Below are 14,502 nucleotides of genomic sequence, written 5' to 3' on the forward strand. Positions count from 1 at the left end.
ACATTTCATATAATTACTGTTATAAAATTGTTTACCAACATGAAAGGCCGGTTAACAAGCTCCTGAGGGATCTTACAGAAGTCTTCCTCATAGTGTGCCGGTGGTTATTGTTCAATAAGCTACGATTGGCAACCAGTCAGATGCTATCTACCGACACAGTTTAACACAGTTCAAATAGCAAGGATACATTTTTATAAAATTTTGACAGCCACCAGACGAGATACCCCTTCCTACCTGAGGGTGTACTGCTCTATAGTCGCACGAGTTTTCCTTTTTGTTCTATCGTGTGCAACGTAACATACAATCATGTGGGTGTGAATCATCTCATTTCTACATCTGCTTTCTCACAGACATGTTTCAAGCTAGCGTCCCTGTATTGCGGTTTGCTTATGGTAAACCCGAGAGGCATTACAAAATTAGGACCGTGCGTTTGGATACAGATTTTATTTATAAATTCGTCATTTTTCGACAAACCAGATCTGAGATGGACCGCCAACGTTTTTTTTTCTTCTTTCAAAGACGAGCGACTCGGATAGGAAGAGTACGCACGTTTTAAGGGGTTACGTTATTTAACTAGTGACCTAATGGCAGTAAAGTATGGTTTTAAAAGTTTATGATTTAATATTATTTCTGACACATAAAAAAATGATGCTTCAGAGTTTACAAACATATTTTGTAACCGTTTGAAGTTGTAGAATGCATTGGTAAATGTTGCAATTTAAAACAAAATTAACTACATAATTAGTTTATTATTAATAATATAGGAGTTTAATATCAATAACATTCTGAAATTGTTCGGTAAACTGAACAGCAATTTCTTAGTACCCAAAACGTTTAGATGAGCAATGATAATTTTCCATTACTTTCAATACCCAACCGTTCACTAATCATTCACACTTATGAGCTAGTTCTAGTTTGCCTACATTAGCACAAAAAACGATCACAACAGAATTTTGATCTTGCTGTGAACATCTGGACCCAATTTCTGCCATTGACGCTCGCAACAAAACAGTTCTAGCTTTTGCGAGAACGCAGCAGTAATGGAGTTGAATGTTGTTTTGTTATTGCTCGTTCACTTTCGATTGTAAACATTTCGTGTGTAAATGCTCTGCACGACTTTAAATTACATCATTAGGTACAAGAAAAGACGATGAACTAATCATAGTCAGCATCATAAGAGTAATGGGCGATGATGGAGATCAAGTTATTTGATCCGGATACATCGTTTTTTTGGTAACGTTATCAAACTTATTGCTTATGAATGGAAAAGATTCAAAATTTTTAATTATTAAAAAACATATTTTTATTATTTCATCCCCAAGTTTGATAGTTTGACGTAGGAACCTTTTCAGTGTGCATTTATCGTATAAGATTAATCTTTGACAGACGAGCACTTACCTAAGCTAGAAGTTTTGGCCTTAAATTTAGGCGCAATTTTAACCGCTGTTCCGCTATCTGCAATCATATCGTTCACAAGCAATGGACATATTTTAAAGTGCTAAACTTCCAGCTACAATTCACAAAAGCAACATCGGCAACAACTTCACAAAAGTATAACTGTTGCATGTTGTTTCTTTATTTAGTACACACGATGGAAAAAGTGTTTCCTGTTGATTAATGTTGTTGCTCCCAGAAGAGCTAAACATATTTTGCTTTGTGATGATGATTTAGTGAGAGAAAGCCTTGGCAACACTGGACTACTAACCCTGACCCATATTCGTCGACTTTTCGATTTTAGAAAAATTTCGAACTTGCTCCGAATCGATGTATTCCGTACACTATTTTGCTCTTCGGGTTTTATTTTCTTCACGCCGTGTTTTTGTACAGCTAAGGCGGTTTAATTTTTCACTTAAAAAGTAAAGCACACTACTGCCACTAGAATTTGGTAGATGAAACAATAAAAGAAATAACTTGTGTGTAAAAACAAAACACAAAAAAAGGAAAAAGATAGAAGATTGGAAACACGTTTGCGTTGCACAGTTTTTGTATTAATTCACGCACGCAACTCCGATCAGCTACTTTATTGAGTGTCGATCAAACTGATCCATGTACTAAAGCACTCTGTTTTCATCGAAATTCCATCTCACTAAAACTGGTGTCGGAATGCAGCACTGAATGCATCACATTGAGCGATTTGATTTGAAAACTCTTTTAACAGTTTTTCGACTCATCAACAAGTGCGTGTGAAGCGCATCAAATCATTATCCATCGGTTCTCGGAATGAAAAAAAAAAACACACACACAGAATCACACCATTTTCACTGTCTGTTCTAAAGGCGTTTTCGGCGATATTGCCAGTTTCGTTAATGGAAATTTGTTGTAACTTTGTCACAACAACAAACGTTTTGTACCGACAAGCACCCTACGTCCTCTGTTAGGTAGAAACAAAAAAAAAGACGGTACGGAAATGTGAAAACTTGTGACTGTACGGTGAGACTCTATTGGTTCGACTACGCGCGAAGAACGAGCTATTGGTCGTCTCGATTCTTCGCCTTGAGTTTTCTCACGATGCTGCTGTCTGTCGTCCGGCATAACATTTTCTTTGCTCACGTTCAAACGTATCGGCGCGCGCGTCAGTGTGCGTTGACCATGCGCACTTGTAATTGCAGGGCGCGCACAACGGCCAAATCGCAAACGGCCACCCTTTTTGGATGGAGGCCAATACTGAATGAAAATATATATATTTCATTCGCATCTAATTGTAAAGATACAGATACAGATATTTTTTTTTCTCTCCTCGAAAAATGAACCTTTCCCTTAACGGGCAGACACAGAAAAGTTTTGCTTGTCGTAGTAGTAGCTACGGACTTGTTTACCATTTTTCACACCGACACCGAATCGTGCCGCTCGCGGAGCATATATTTGCGTTCAATGGCTAAAAATAATAATGTGTCCGTTACGTTTTACAACCCCCAAAATTTCCCATTTTCCTCCCTTACAGCGGATGCACCCACAGCTTTTGCGTTGGTGTAGGTATTCGCGTCGGGTGGCATCAAACTTGGACGTCAATGTTGTTTTTTTTTCTCTCTCGAAGACTTTTGATCTAGACGATCAGCGAAAAACGGTGGTTGTGCACCGATGATCATATACACAGAACATGTATGCGCCGGTTTTCATTCTCATAGTATAGCAATTACGCTACCGAACCGAACGTAAGATCAATGGTGGCGAAAAAAAAAGGGTTTCATAGTAAAGCGTGATGAATCATCAGGTAACGTTGGCAAATGTTGAGGTGTGTACGCACAAACGGTTAAGGATCGTGCACCAAAACACTTCAGAATAGAAATTCAACATTGCTGTTTATCTAAGCTTTTATCTGACAAATTGAATGATTTTTTGTAATAAATCCACCTTTTTTTGCTGAGGATAAAAGATTTTTTCGATCTCTTTAATTGACCTTGAATTCTACAGGTAAACAGGTAAACAGAAAGTAATGTAATATACAAGAACGTTTTATGATGTTAAATAAAACATTAAGGGATGTGTTCAATTTGAGATCCATCCAATGGAATTGTTACTGTTAGTCAAAGAACTCATTTACAACATAATACTTCAAATCGACAATAAAACTATGGCAATAATAAGCAAATTGATTAATTGATTTTATATGCACATAGTTAGCGAGCTCAGGGAATTGAAGCGCAATAAAAAGTTAATACTCGGGACAAGACATCGTGAGTGCAACAGGGACATAAACGGACGTATCGCGAGAAAGGATGCAATTCCTCACAGATACACGGAGGGGAAGGTAAAAAAGCAAAGTGGCAAGAGAAAAAAAACCAAGGTATCAAACGTACCGCGAGTAAACAAGAAATCTTTAGCAAGCACTAATGCGTGATCGATTTCATGCAGCAAGTCAATCTCGGTGAAGTTATTATTATCCACAGCATCACAACAAACATCTCCATTTCTACCGTAAGTCGTACCGGGTTTCTGCTGGTACGGTTGTCCATCTAATGCCGCCGAGTTGCTGCAAATCTTACGTACGTGCGGTGTCGCATCGCACGCACTATCGGTCGAGTTTTGTCGAATGCGCTGTTCGAACTGTTGACACTTATCACTGACGCTAACTACCGGTTCGTCGGAAGCTGGATCATGCTGTACCGGGTCATTGCTGTCACTGTCGATATGCTCGACGTGTGGAGTTTGTGGCGCTATTTTCGGGGCTTGCGCAACCGATGGTAGAGTGCTCAATTGTTGCTTTTCTTGGTGCGTTGCAATAAGTGCCGCAACATTGACTACTATTTGCTCCGAATTGTTTTCCTCAGTCGAAGCCTTATTTTCGTGATTGGGTTTCTTTGCGACCGGGGGACCCGTGCTTAGCGCATCGTTAAGTTTTCTATGAGACACGGTGGAAGTTTTGGACGTGGCGAGAGGAATTCGTGACGGTGAAAAGTTTCGCACTAATAAAACATATCAAACAGAAATATAAAAATAAAATCATATTGCTGGATCATGTGCGACAACATTTGATTCGTATGTTAAGAAAAGGAATGAAAACAACAGAACAAAGTCGGCATATTGGTGTGTAACATATTGAATCGATTCATACTAAACATTTTATTGTTATGTCTTATTAGGTCACAGTAAATGGGTTTTTAACAAATTTGGCTCATTTCATGGTTGAATTTGTGGATAAAATATAATTATACTATATGAACTACATAGCTCATATCGAACAAACAAATAATGTCATTAAAGGAGTATTTTTTTGTTGGAAACTGTTAGCGTAATAGTAATTAAACGATAAATATCTTTTTTAAAGAATGTGTTAAATGTGCATAAATGCTGCTCATGGAAACAGGACAAACATAACCAAGGACAAGACTAGACACACTTGTTGATCATTTGCGAAAAAACGGGTATATGAGTCGGACGACACTCCACATAATAATTCCAACGCCGGTAGAAATAAGAATGGACATCCAGCTGCTACTAGAGCTGTGTGTTTCATCCGGTCGTTCCGTAGACTCACCGGTATGCGCATGTGATTGCTTTGCTGGTCCGCTGCTGCTGGTTACGATGGGTTTGGTGGCTACCAGCTTCCTTTCGGCGACAGCCTCTCGTTGACGAATTTCTCTAAATTCTTTGAATTCTGCTTCGATATTTTTCCGGCTCGCCGTTGGTGTCGATGGTGCACTACGTATCTTCGTTGCGTTTTTCGCTGCCTCAGCCGCAGCCTGCGACGCCATTAAATCACGCACACGATCTTTGACTTTTTTCACAAAAAATTCTTCATTATCCGTCGACGCGTTGGTGGGAGCGATCGGTGGTAAGGGAGGCGGAGGTATGGGACCACGCTCACGAAGCTGGTCGGAGGAAGAATTTTTGATTACCATATCCTGGTTAACATGATTCGATCGTTGTTCACGCTGATCCCGTAATGCGAAACCTACATCTTGTTGGTGATTTTCGGAGGAGACTCCATGCATTGCACCAACCATATTCGAATTATTCACACTGGACATGCTAGATCGCTCAATTACAAAATCATTTTGTTTCGAAACATAGTATTTTTTGGTACATTCGGTCGATACATGCGATTGGGACGTTTGCGACTTGGGTAATGTGATTTGTTGCAATTCCCTTTCGAATCTTGCTGCTTCTATTTCCAGCTTGCGAAACTCATCTTCTAGCTCTGCATCTTTCAAACGACTAATTTCTGTACGCACATCGCTAGCCAATGGTTGCTTCTGGTTTGGTGGGAAAGAGTCTGCGGCAAGGTTTAATAATGGCACAGTATTGGAAGGAAGTTTTTGTTCCACTGTTCTGCTAGGATGTTTTTTTCGTGCTACGTTATTCATGCCAGCTTTAGTGCCGGAGACTAAGATTTCATGGTCAGTATTACGTAAAGTTGGGGACAACACGATTACTTCGGAACTAACACCACAGTTCTGTCCACCATGATCTTCGTGAGCCTGTTCTATTTTTGCTGCACCGTCGGCGTTGCCCTCGCCGGTACCAGCATCACCCTGAACGGGAACGGGATCGTCTAGCGGGTGCTGTTTCAGATCTCCTACCAAGCAATCGCCGTAGGCCGTTGGGTCTGGGGATACATCAGAAGCGTTCTGTGCGTTCCCTTGATAATGCTTTTCACTTGGATCCGCAGTACGACCGTTCACTTGTATGTACTTAAACAAAGCACTTTGGTCATCGACAGTGCTTTTCGAAGCTTCCGATGGTTGAACTGATGTTACTGCATCGAAACAATTTTGCGTACTATTTTGATTAGCATCTGCATGATCAGTTTTACTAGAATGATCGCCAGTAAGAGCTTGAGCATTTTTGCCCAAAGCGTTAACTCCGGCCGTACTCGATGAGAGCGCCTCTACGGTTAAGGGAACTAACTGCGCAGGTGGCGGTGTATCGGATTTGTCGACTTCTGCTGATTCGATCGTATTCTGACCCAGATTAGTCACTTTTGCATCCGCTTTGGTCGGTGGTGGAGGCAGAGGAATTGCCCCTTGTGGCACCACCTGCGACGGTGGTGATGGAGGAGAAAAAGTTTGATTTTCCTTTTTCACACCGATTGCCGCCCCCTGAGATTGATCTCGGCGGTGCATGATTTCCTCAATCAATGGGGGTGTTTTGCCGAACCGAACACAATGATTCACGGTGCAGTCGATGTCGAACTTTGGTACACAGTCACGAACGTTCACCGAGGACCACGGGTCCTTCAAAGCCTTGATGACATTTTCATCATTACCGACGACAACCGACGCGCGATCACGATCTTCAACTAGTAGCGAAGACGTGCTATGCTCGAGGGTAACCCGTACTACAGAGTCTGGTTTGCTGCTCTCAACCGTATTCTTATGCTCGCTCATTTTCTCAACGGTGGCGTGTAGGACACTATGGATGCTGCTCGTCGCAACATCGTGACGCTCACATTGATCTGCGCCAACGTCACCAGCTAACGCACACCCTGTCGCAATATCGTCAACATTCCCAGTGTCCGATATTTGGTTCCGTGGGAAGTTGGTAAGCTGCGCAAGCGCTGCAAAATTTTCACTAGGGTTGAGAATATTTTGCTTCAAATGTTGGTTTTCTGTGATGACATGAGTTTGCATACTGTTTCCATTGTCGTCGTTAGACACATCGGGCGATTCTTCGACATCTTCGTTTGTTTGATGCAGGTCGGGATGGTTAGATGGAGTCGCATCTGAAGGAGCGCTGTCATTAACAATTGTACAGTGTTTCTGGTTTGGTTTCCCCTCGCTCTGTATGCTGCCGTCGATTTGGTCGATTAATACTTTATGATCGGGAGTTGTGCTGCTTTCTTGGGCAAACATTTCCACAGGCTCTTCCCGATTCTCCGATTCCATGTCGCTAAGATCATCAAGACTGCTGGAGTTGGATCCAATGTTGATGACTTCGGCCTGCATTACCTCACTGTTGACTATCTCCGTGGTACAAATGCTTCTATACTCCGTCGGTGCTATATTGCTCTCCTTGGCGTCTAGTAGTAGGCATGTCGTCGGAACCTGTTGCTCGTTTTGCCGAAAGTGCGGTGCAGCGTTGTGAAGTGCTGTTCCACGTCGTCGTTTTCTCTGCCGTCGGTAGCGTAGAAAATCGTGCAATACACTGACAGAACCGAATTTTGTCGTAACGTGCGCGACACCGTTTTCCTTTCCGCTTGTTGTGTTGTTATCCACCTGGGCGATGTTACCTTCCTTCTGTGATGGTGGATGTTCTCTATCGGACGACGGCAAAATGTGTGAATTTTCACTGTCACTACAATCGGTCAGTTCTTCTTCTCGTATGATTTCAAGCGTTGCACGCGAAGGACGATGATAGTGGCTTACCAGGTCACCAGGAATCGTAATATCTTCATACATATCTCTCTTTGAAGATGATGTGTCTATTTCGTTTTCGTCGATCATTTCATCGTCGAGCTCTGTGATTGTTATCGATGGAGGGCGATAATCATCTGATTCGTTGAACGTAGTAGAATGGTTGTTTGCAGGCGATTCCACCCGATACACGATGCAGTCGTCCGGTGCGTTTAGATGCTGATCCATATTCTGGCCGGGTTTCCAATCAGCTGTTTTAGTTGGTTTCACTGATGATGTAGATTCATGGTCGTTGCGACGTCTATGACTGCGACGTTTGCCACCGATACACGAACTGCACCTCATGTTTTTCGATTCAGAAACTCTTTCGACCTACACCGTCGAACAGTGTGCATTCACATACAAGCACCCGTGTGTAAATGCTATCGTATCTGTGACTTATCGTATCCGGGACCGAACCAATACACAATTGCACAGAAATCTACGGCCGCGTACGTTTGGTGGTGTGTTATGCTGCTGACAGCCATTATCAATGTCACTGCCGCGAATAAAAAGGAACAGAAACGAAACGTGCGCAACGCGAACGGGCGATGATTTAGGTAGAGTACCGGATTAGTAAATAGAATTGTCGTTAGAAGCTACTGTGATTTGCGATAGCACAATGCGTTTCATCAACTATCACCGCATTGTCGCAGCGTCGTCTATTGCACCATCAACACACTAGAAGTAATACGGCCGTACAGGCAGCACTTGGTGTAGTACCTTTTGCTTAGTTGATTAAGCACACACGACCGAATGTGTCAAAGCAAACACAACGCACAACACATTGTTCAAACACAGCTTTCCGAAAATCTTCTTTTGGTAGTCGCGTCTGCTCTGACACGTGACTTGACTCGAAAGCAGATAATTTGCCACCACATCAACATAACACACTGAATGCCACTGCGTCTAGAATCATAACTGTGATGAACTATACTGTGAGGTCTGACGGTTATCGCCGAAGTTGCTATAAAACAGACATTGGTTAGACAACCAATCTAAGGCAAGTGCATCTGGTACGGTTCCGAGCACACTGGGCCTTAAACCAAACCGAATGTATCTAACGAATATACGCTTGTGATAAAATATGGTTCCAATCTGGCACTTCAACAATCTCCGTCCGAGCAACAAGCGACAGCAAATGTTGATTCACGTTTTGCGGTGTATCGCGCGCACTGGCGTCAACCAAGACTAATGCCAAATCTTCATACACGGCGAGAATGCCCCCTTAAGTGTTTCTATTCCACGCACCAAAAACCGGGCGGCCAGATCTTTCCACTAGAAGGTTTAGGAGTAAATGTGAAATGGAACGATAAAATGGCAAAAAGGGGTGTTTTTCCTTTTTGAATTCCACTTGTGTGGATCTCGTGTACCACGAGCTGCCCCCGTATCGTCACGATCAGGGGTTTTTCTTTTAGCGCTTGTTGTGTTCTTCCCATCCTATACTTGGCAGTCATTTTGTTGTGTCTGATTCAACAGCTTAAAACACGCATTTTGTTTTGTATTTCACAGAACGAGTACTACACTAGGTGCGAAGAACGAGACCGCTGCGAGGCAACGCACCAACTCGGAATGCTACACATTAAGCTGCCTGCAGCTCCACTTTTTTCATTAACATCTATGGCCCCGCTTCTGCACTTCTTGAAGTGTAGTCTGCTTTGCTTAGAACGTATAAGTTTGCCCATTTCAGGCTGTTATCAAATTTACTGATAAGGGGTTACACCGTTTTCCTGGCGTTCGTTGCCTCGTTAGGTGTACGAAAGATGTCTACGTTACTCGCACGCGTTAGAGTGTAGAACATGAAATTGTAAAGTTATTTCTTTCGTTTTTTTTTGTGCTGTTACAGTAGCGTTATCGAAGTAAGCAGCAGATGTGATTGCCTTCAATATCGGATATCTCCTTAATACTCGGTAGTGAAAGGTTGGAGTTGCGTAGATTGTTACACGCGGCAGCGTTACAAAGCGCACACGAAGGTTCCATGTTTCTAATATTAGCAAAATGTTTCAAGTTGTTGAAATGATAAACACTTGAACACTGATTTCAATAGCTTGAAACCCATTAAAGTTTTGGGCTGGTTTTCCACATTGGCTTTACATACGAAGCGAAGCATACGTAGCATAAATTGTAATCCAAATATTTGAATGTTTTTCGTAACCTTATCTATTCGCTTGTAATGTTATAATAGTTCAAGTACCTGTTCGTTTGTTTTCCGGGTTTTCCACCTGCTTAAAGCTGCCCTCAGAATTGTTTACTGGAATGTCTAAAAATAAATGGGAAATTAAGGGATTAGAAAGAATCGTAAAACCTGCATACGGGTAGTAGTAATATATTTATATACACGATATGATAGTAGTAGTAATATTTCGTTAGCAAGATATTAATTAATACTATTTAGATTCAGAATGGTGATCATATTTTCCAATGCACCATTGTCTTTATATTGTCTACATTTAGGCGTTCACAGCTGCATTGCGCTATGCGAAAGATGCGTATTATTACCAAAGTTGTGTTTGACACAAAATAAATTATTTGATACGTGTGAAAATATTCGTTTCAACTTGAGAGTTTTCTGTACTGACAAGATTTCCAAAACTTTGCAAAAAACTCCGTTGAGAAAATAAGGATTTTCGAGATTACATTTGTTTACATTATTGAAACACTCTTGTCGCGATCGCGTTGATCTTGTATCAACGTAGAACAAAGTTTGTATCTACTCAAAGAACTGTTTGTATCAATTTACTTTTCGTTTGATTCGACACTGGGTGTTTGACAACTGCGATAAGGCGCGATTGTGTACGTCACTCTACACCGTTCGCATTCGGTGCAAGTATCACCTTTTGGTGGTCTATGGATGTGTAAAAAAATATCACAAACGAGTTTTGTCGTTTAGAACAACTGCCAACAACGCACTCAGGCCTTCAGCCACCGAATTAGCAATGGTACAGAATCGTGTGCGTTTGTTTTGTACCGTCGGGAGAATGAGAGAACGTGTTAATCCAGTGGTGAGAGATCAGCAATAGCTCGCTAAATATGCATAAGTGATTTTACATGCCAGGCAAATTTGTACTTATGCTTTAAATCTGTTCGGTTCGGTCCCTGTGTCCAGCGGTCGCGGTGCTTTACCACAAATGACATCACTGCAGTTAACACTTAGTGAGAGATTTTCATCACAAACGTGAATGTCACAGCAAAATATCTAAATAGCATTCGTTTGGTGTTTTGGACGGTATTCCTCAAGCTCAGATTCTGCTGCCAGCATACATATGCCGTCGATTAAAACACAAAACACGCCACAGCACAAACACACACTTATGATTGGAAGAGCTATTGAAGCAGTGGTTTTACACGAGCTCCACTGAATTAATAATGTTCTTGCACTTGTTGTTGTTTGGTTTAATATTTGCCAATGGTCATTAAACGCTTCATAGCATTTGCGCGCTGTCTAATGGTATGCGTGCGCTTAATGCACATCTTCCGGTTGGATAACAAGTGTCAACGTGGTATACGCAGGTGAGTGGCGGTTTCACCCCTTGTATACTTATATTAACTCGCAGCATCACCCCTGATCTGAGCCATTTTGGATAAACATAGCGGTTTCACGTCACTCGATCTCTCATCGATTGGTTTGGTGGTAGCGCGTTCGGTCGACAGACCGCAATAAGATGCACGCATCACAGTATTACGTACCAAAAAACCGGCATTGGCAATCGCTTTCCTATGCTAATGAGTAACACAAATCTTGAAACACACTGCTGATCGCAGTAAGGATGTAGCTCAGTATGTATGATCACTATGCTTTTGGTTTATGCAAAACACGCAAATATATAGATTCGACATTCAAAGCATGTTTCTTCGCATTTGTTTTTTGCACTGTGGTATGGGTCATTTCGGTTTGGTATGCGACTATTATCCTCTTTAGTGAAAGTTTATGTGATGAAACTTGCAATAGTGAAATTTAGCAAACTAGAACATGAGAAACAACTACCTTCAAATGAAATCCGGTAAGAATACGAAGTTTGTTTAACAATGCTGCAAATAAGTTGTACATGAATGTAAACTCGCGATTGAAAAACCCCCAATAGAACGGAAGCGCCTGAGAGTGGAGTTGAGTGAGTCTGAATTATGGAATGCACTGTTCCGTTAATCACAGAAAAAACTGGTAACTGTTATACTATTCACAAATGCACACTGTTCGGATGTGGAGATCTAGTGGACACACTTAGTTGATGGTTAGCAAATCACTCTCAGCATAACTGGAAATTAGTGGATCGTATGCTCGCGTTTCGTGTACGGTGCGACACGTAACACACGTGGCTTTGCTGGACGGACGGTTTCGAACTTTATCGTTCAAGCGGTAACGCGATACTGTGCGCGACTGGTTTCATCGACGACATCATCGTCGTCCGTAGTCGTCGCGGTTTGTTGGTACAGCAGCGCAGCGTGCTGATCGCTGTGATGTGATGCTATATAAGCATGGTACGGCATGGTCTCTCCGGGTTTTTGAATGCTGCTGTTTGTTATTGTCTCTCCTCCACATGCGCTGTCTCTTTCACTGTGGCTCGTTTGTCTATTTCTCCCCCCAAATACAATGATCTGACCGATTTGGGTTTAGAGCTGGGTAGAGATGGAGATCCGCGTTGTGTACACAATATGCCGCGACCCGTGCTTTATCGCACCCAGGGTTATTGATGCAGTTATTGCTCGTGAACACTGGAGCCTTTTCCGATCTTTATAAACTAACGTGTAAGCGATACATTAAATCCTTCACTAAATTACTGTTTTACGTGAATATGATCATATGAGTCATACAGAATCTAAAACAAATGTCTAAAAACTGGAGAGAATATTGAGCTACCACGGCGAGATCTGATTTTGCACTTAGCATCACACAACTCTGGTACATCTCGGCGATCGATTCTCACATACTTTATAATCTTGCACCCTGTCATAAAGTGGTTAGAGGTTTTTGCTTGAGTGTATGCGAGTCCCCGAGTCACGGGTCTGTGGGTCTAATCGGCATGGATGGAGTTAAAGTTATGCTTCGACTACATTAATACTGTCATACTCATTTGTGTAAACGAAGGAGCATACACGAGAGAGAACTGCCGTAGAGATCAGCCTGCAGAAGCAGCGTTGTATGATTGTTGTGTTAATGGTAATTAAATGGGTGCACACACCAATGCAACATTATGGATTCTAAGCGCTGGAAATGCGCGAGCTGCAGCTTGCCTTCCACTGGGGGCTGTTCGATGGTGAATGAAACCCTTCTCTCAGGGGGTTGTGTGTATAACACACACGCGCGATCGCTTCTTTCAGCGGAAAATAACATGCGTCCGTTAGCGCATGTGTTGGAAACCGTTCGAGAGAGAGAGAGACGATTTCGTTTGGCCATTTCGTTGTGCGTTTTGTTTTCATTTCCATTTCGTTTGACCGATGACTTTGTTCGGGGTGCTGCGAAGGTTCTCCCCCATCCCCATTTGAAGGTGGGGTTCATCATTGGGTTCGATGGGGAATGCGCGACACAATAGAGTAGCAAAAAAGCCATACAGAGGATGAGAGGTTTTAGCTGGCACTTGATCATTCGTTCGACCGTGTGATCGATACTGGAAAATAAGTTGAATAAATAGGGACCGCAAAACGGCACGGCTGAAGAGCAGGGGTGTGTGTAGTATTGTATTAATCAAGAAGGGTGTGGTTTATTTTTTTTTCGTAATGCTATAACTGTACAAAGTCATTGTAATGGAAATTAATTTATTTAGAGCATTGATGATTTGTATTTGTAAAAATAGTTTTAGCTCAATTTACTCCAAAAACTAATCGAACTACTCCAAAAGCAAATAGTACCCTTCAATTGCTGTGGTACAGATATGTAGTACTTTTTAGGTAGAGATCGTCATATTAGATAGTAGATCGTCGTATCATGTGTAACAGGATTCCAACACAAAGCAAGCAAACCACCCCTAGCATGATGGCATTTTGTAGCAATCGCTGTGCCGCATACATGAATTGCACACGCAATCAAGCGCAAACGATTTACATTTGATTCGGATCACTGAGCAGCATCATTTGTTGTCGGTAGTGAAAAGTAATGATAAAAACGGTGGTCTAAGGTTAGTCAGCACCCTTGTTGTCGCTGAGTGTTGTGTAGCAAAGGCATCATTTAAAAGGATGCACAGTAGGTATAATATATGCCGCATTTGAAAATATTATTTAAATAATATTTATCTGATTTTAACACCAAAAAGTTGATGCTTGTTCCCTATAGATAGGTTCAATGATTAATGTTACTGTTTTCTTTTTTTTGTTGTTATTTTCGAAACATATCCACGATACTCCAGATTATCCACGTTGTTCGAGACGCGGCTAGCTTTCGATACGGAACTAGTCAAGTTATTTCGCTGTTTTTGTTTTGTTTTATTTTGTCGCCATCCGTTACGCATCATCGAATTTAGGTGCCCGGGCAAGCACGCAGCAGTGAAACAGAACGTTGCTGTACCCATTGAGCTCGAACTTGTGCATGGAATTTTGTGGAATTAGTGCTCACGAGAGTAGCATAGTCTATCGGTTTTTTTTTTTTCAATGTATAAACTCATAGTATGGATACAGCATGATTTGGAAAAAAAGGAAAAAAGACACACTTTGAAAATTGATTTCGTATTGTTGCATGTGT

At 41.8% G+C, this 14,502-nt stretch overlaps 2 protein-coding genes across 15 annotated transcripts in view; one reads left to right on the forward strand and one right to left on the reverse strand.

Annotated features, from left to right (window-relative positions):
* Positions 1 to 14,502, forward strand: part of LOC125767292 (uncharacterized) — a 51,979-nt gene that overhangs the window by 27,780 nt on the left and 9,697 nt on the right. The gene's annotated exons all lie outside the window — the stretch shown is intronic.
* The window catches only part of LOC125767258 (sorbin and SH3 domain-containing protein 1), a 34,308-nt gene that overhangs the window by 16,548 nt on the left and 3,258 nt on the right, over positions 1 to 14,502 (reverse strand). For 3 of the 12 annotated variants that reach the window (XM_049433628.1, XM_049433627.1, XM_049433626.1), the window contains exons 1-2: positions 4,976 to 9,257; positions 3,927 to 4,403 (exon numbers count right to left, since the gene is read on the reverse strand). In XM_049433628.1, coding sequence (XP_049289585.1) covers positions 3,927 to 4,403; positions 4,976 to 8,138 — 3,640 coding nt within the window. In that variant the 5' untranslated portion in view covers positions 8,139 to 9,257. The other 9 variants (XM_049433638.1, XM_049433637.1, XM_049433632.1 and 6 more) reach the window with 8 other exon arrangements.

This window comes from Anopheles funestus, chromosome 3RL, assembly GCF_943734845.2.
Source record: "Anopheles funestus chromosome 3RL, idAnoFuneDA-416_04, whole genome shotgun sequence".
In the NCBI taxonomy this organism is placed as follows: Eukaryota; Metazoa; Arthropoda; class Insecta; order Diptera; family Culicidae; genus Anopheles; species Anopheles funestus.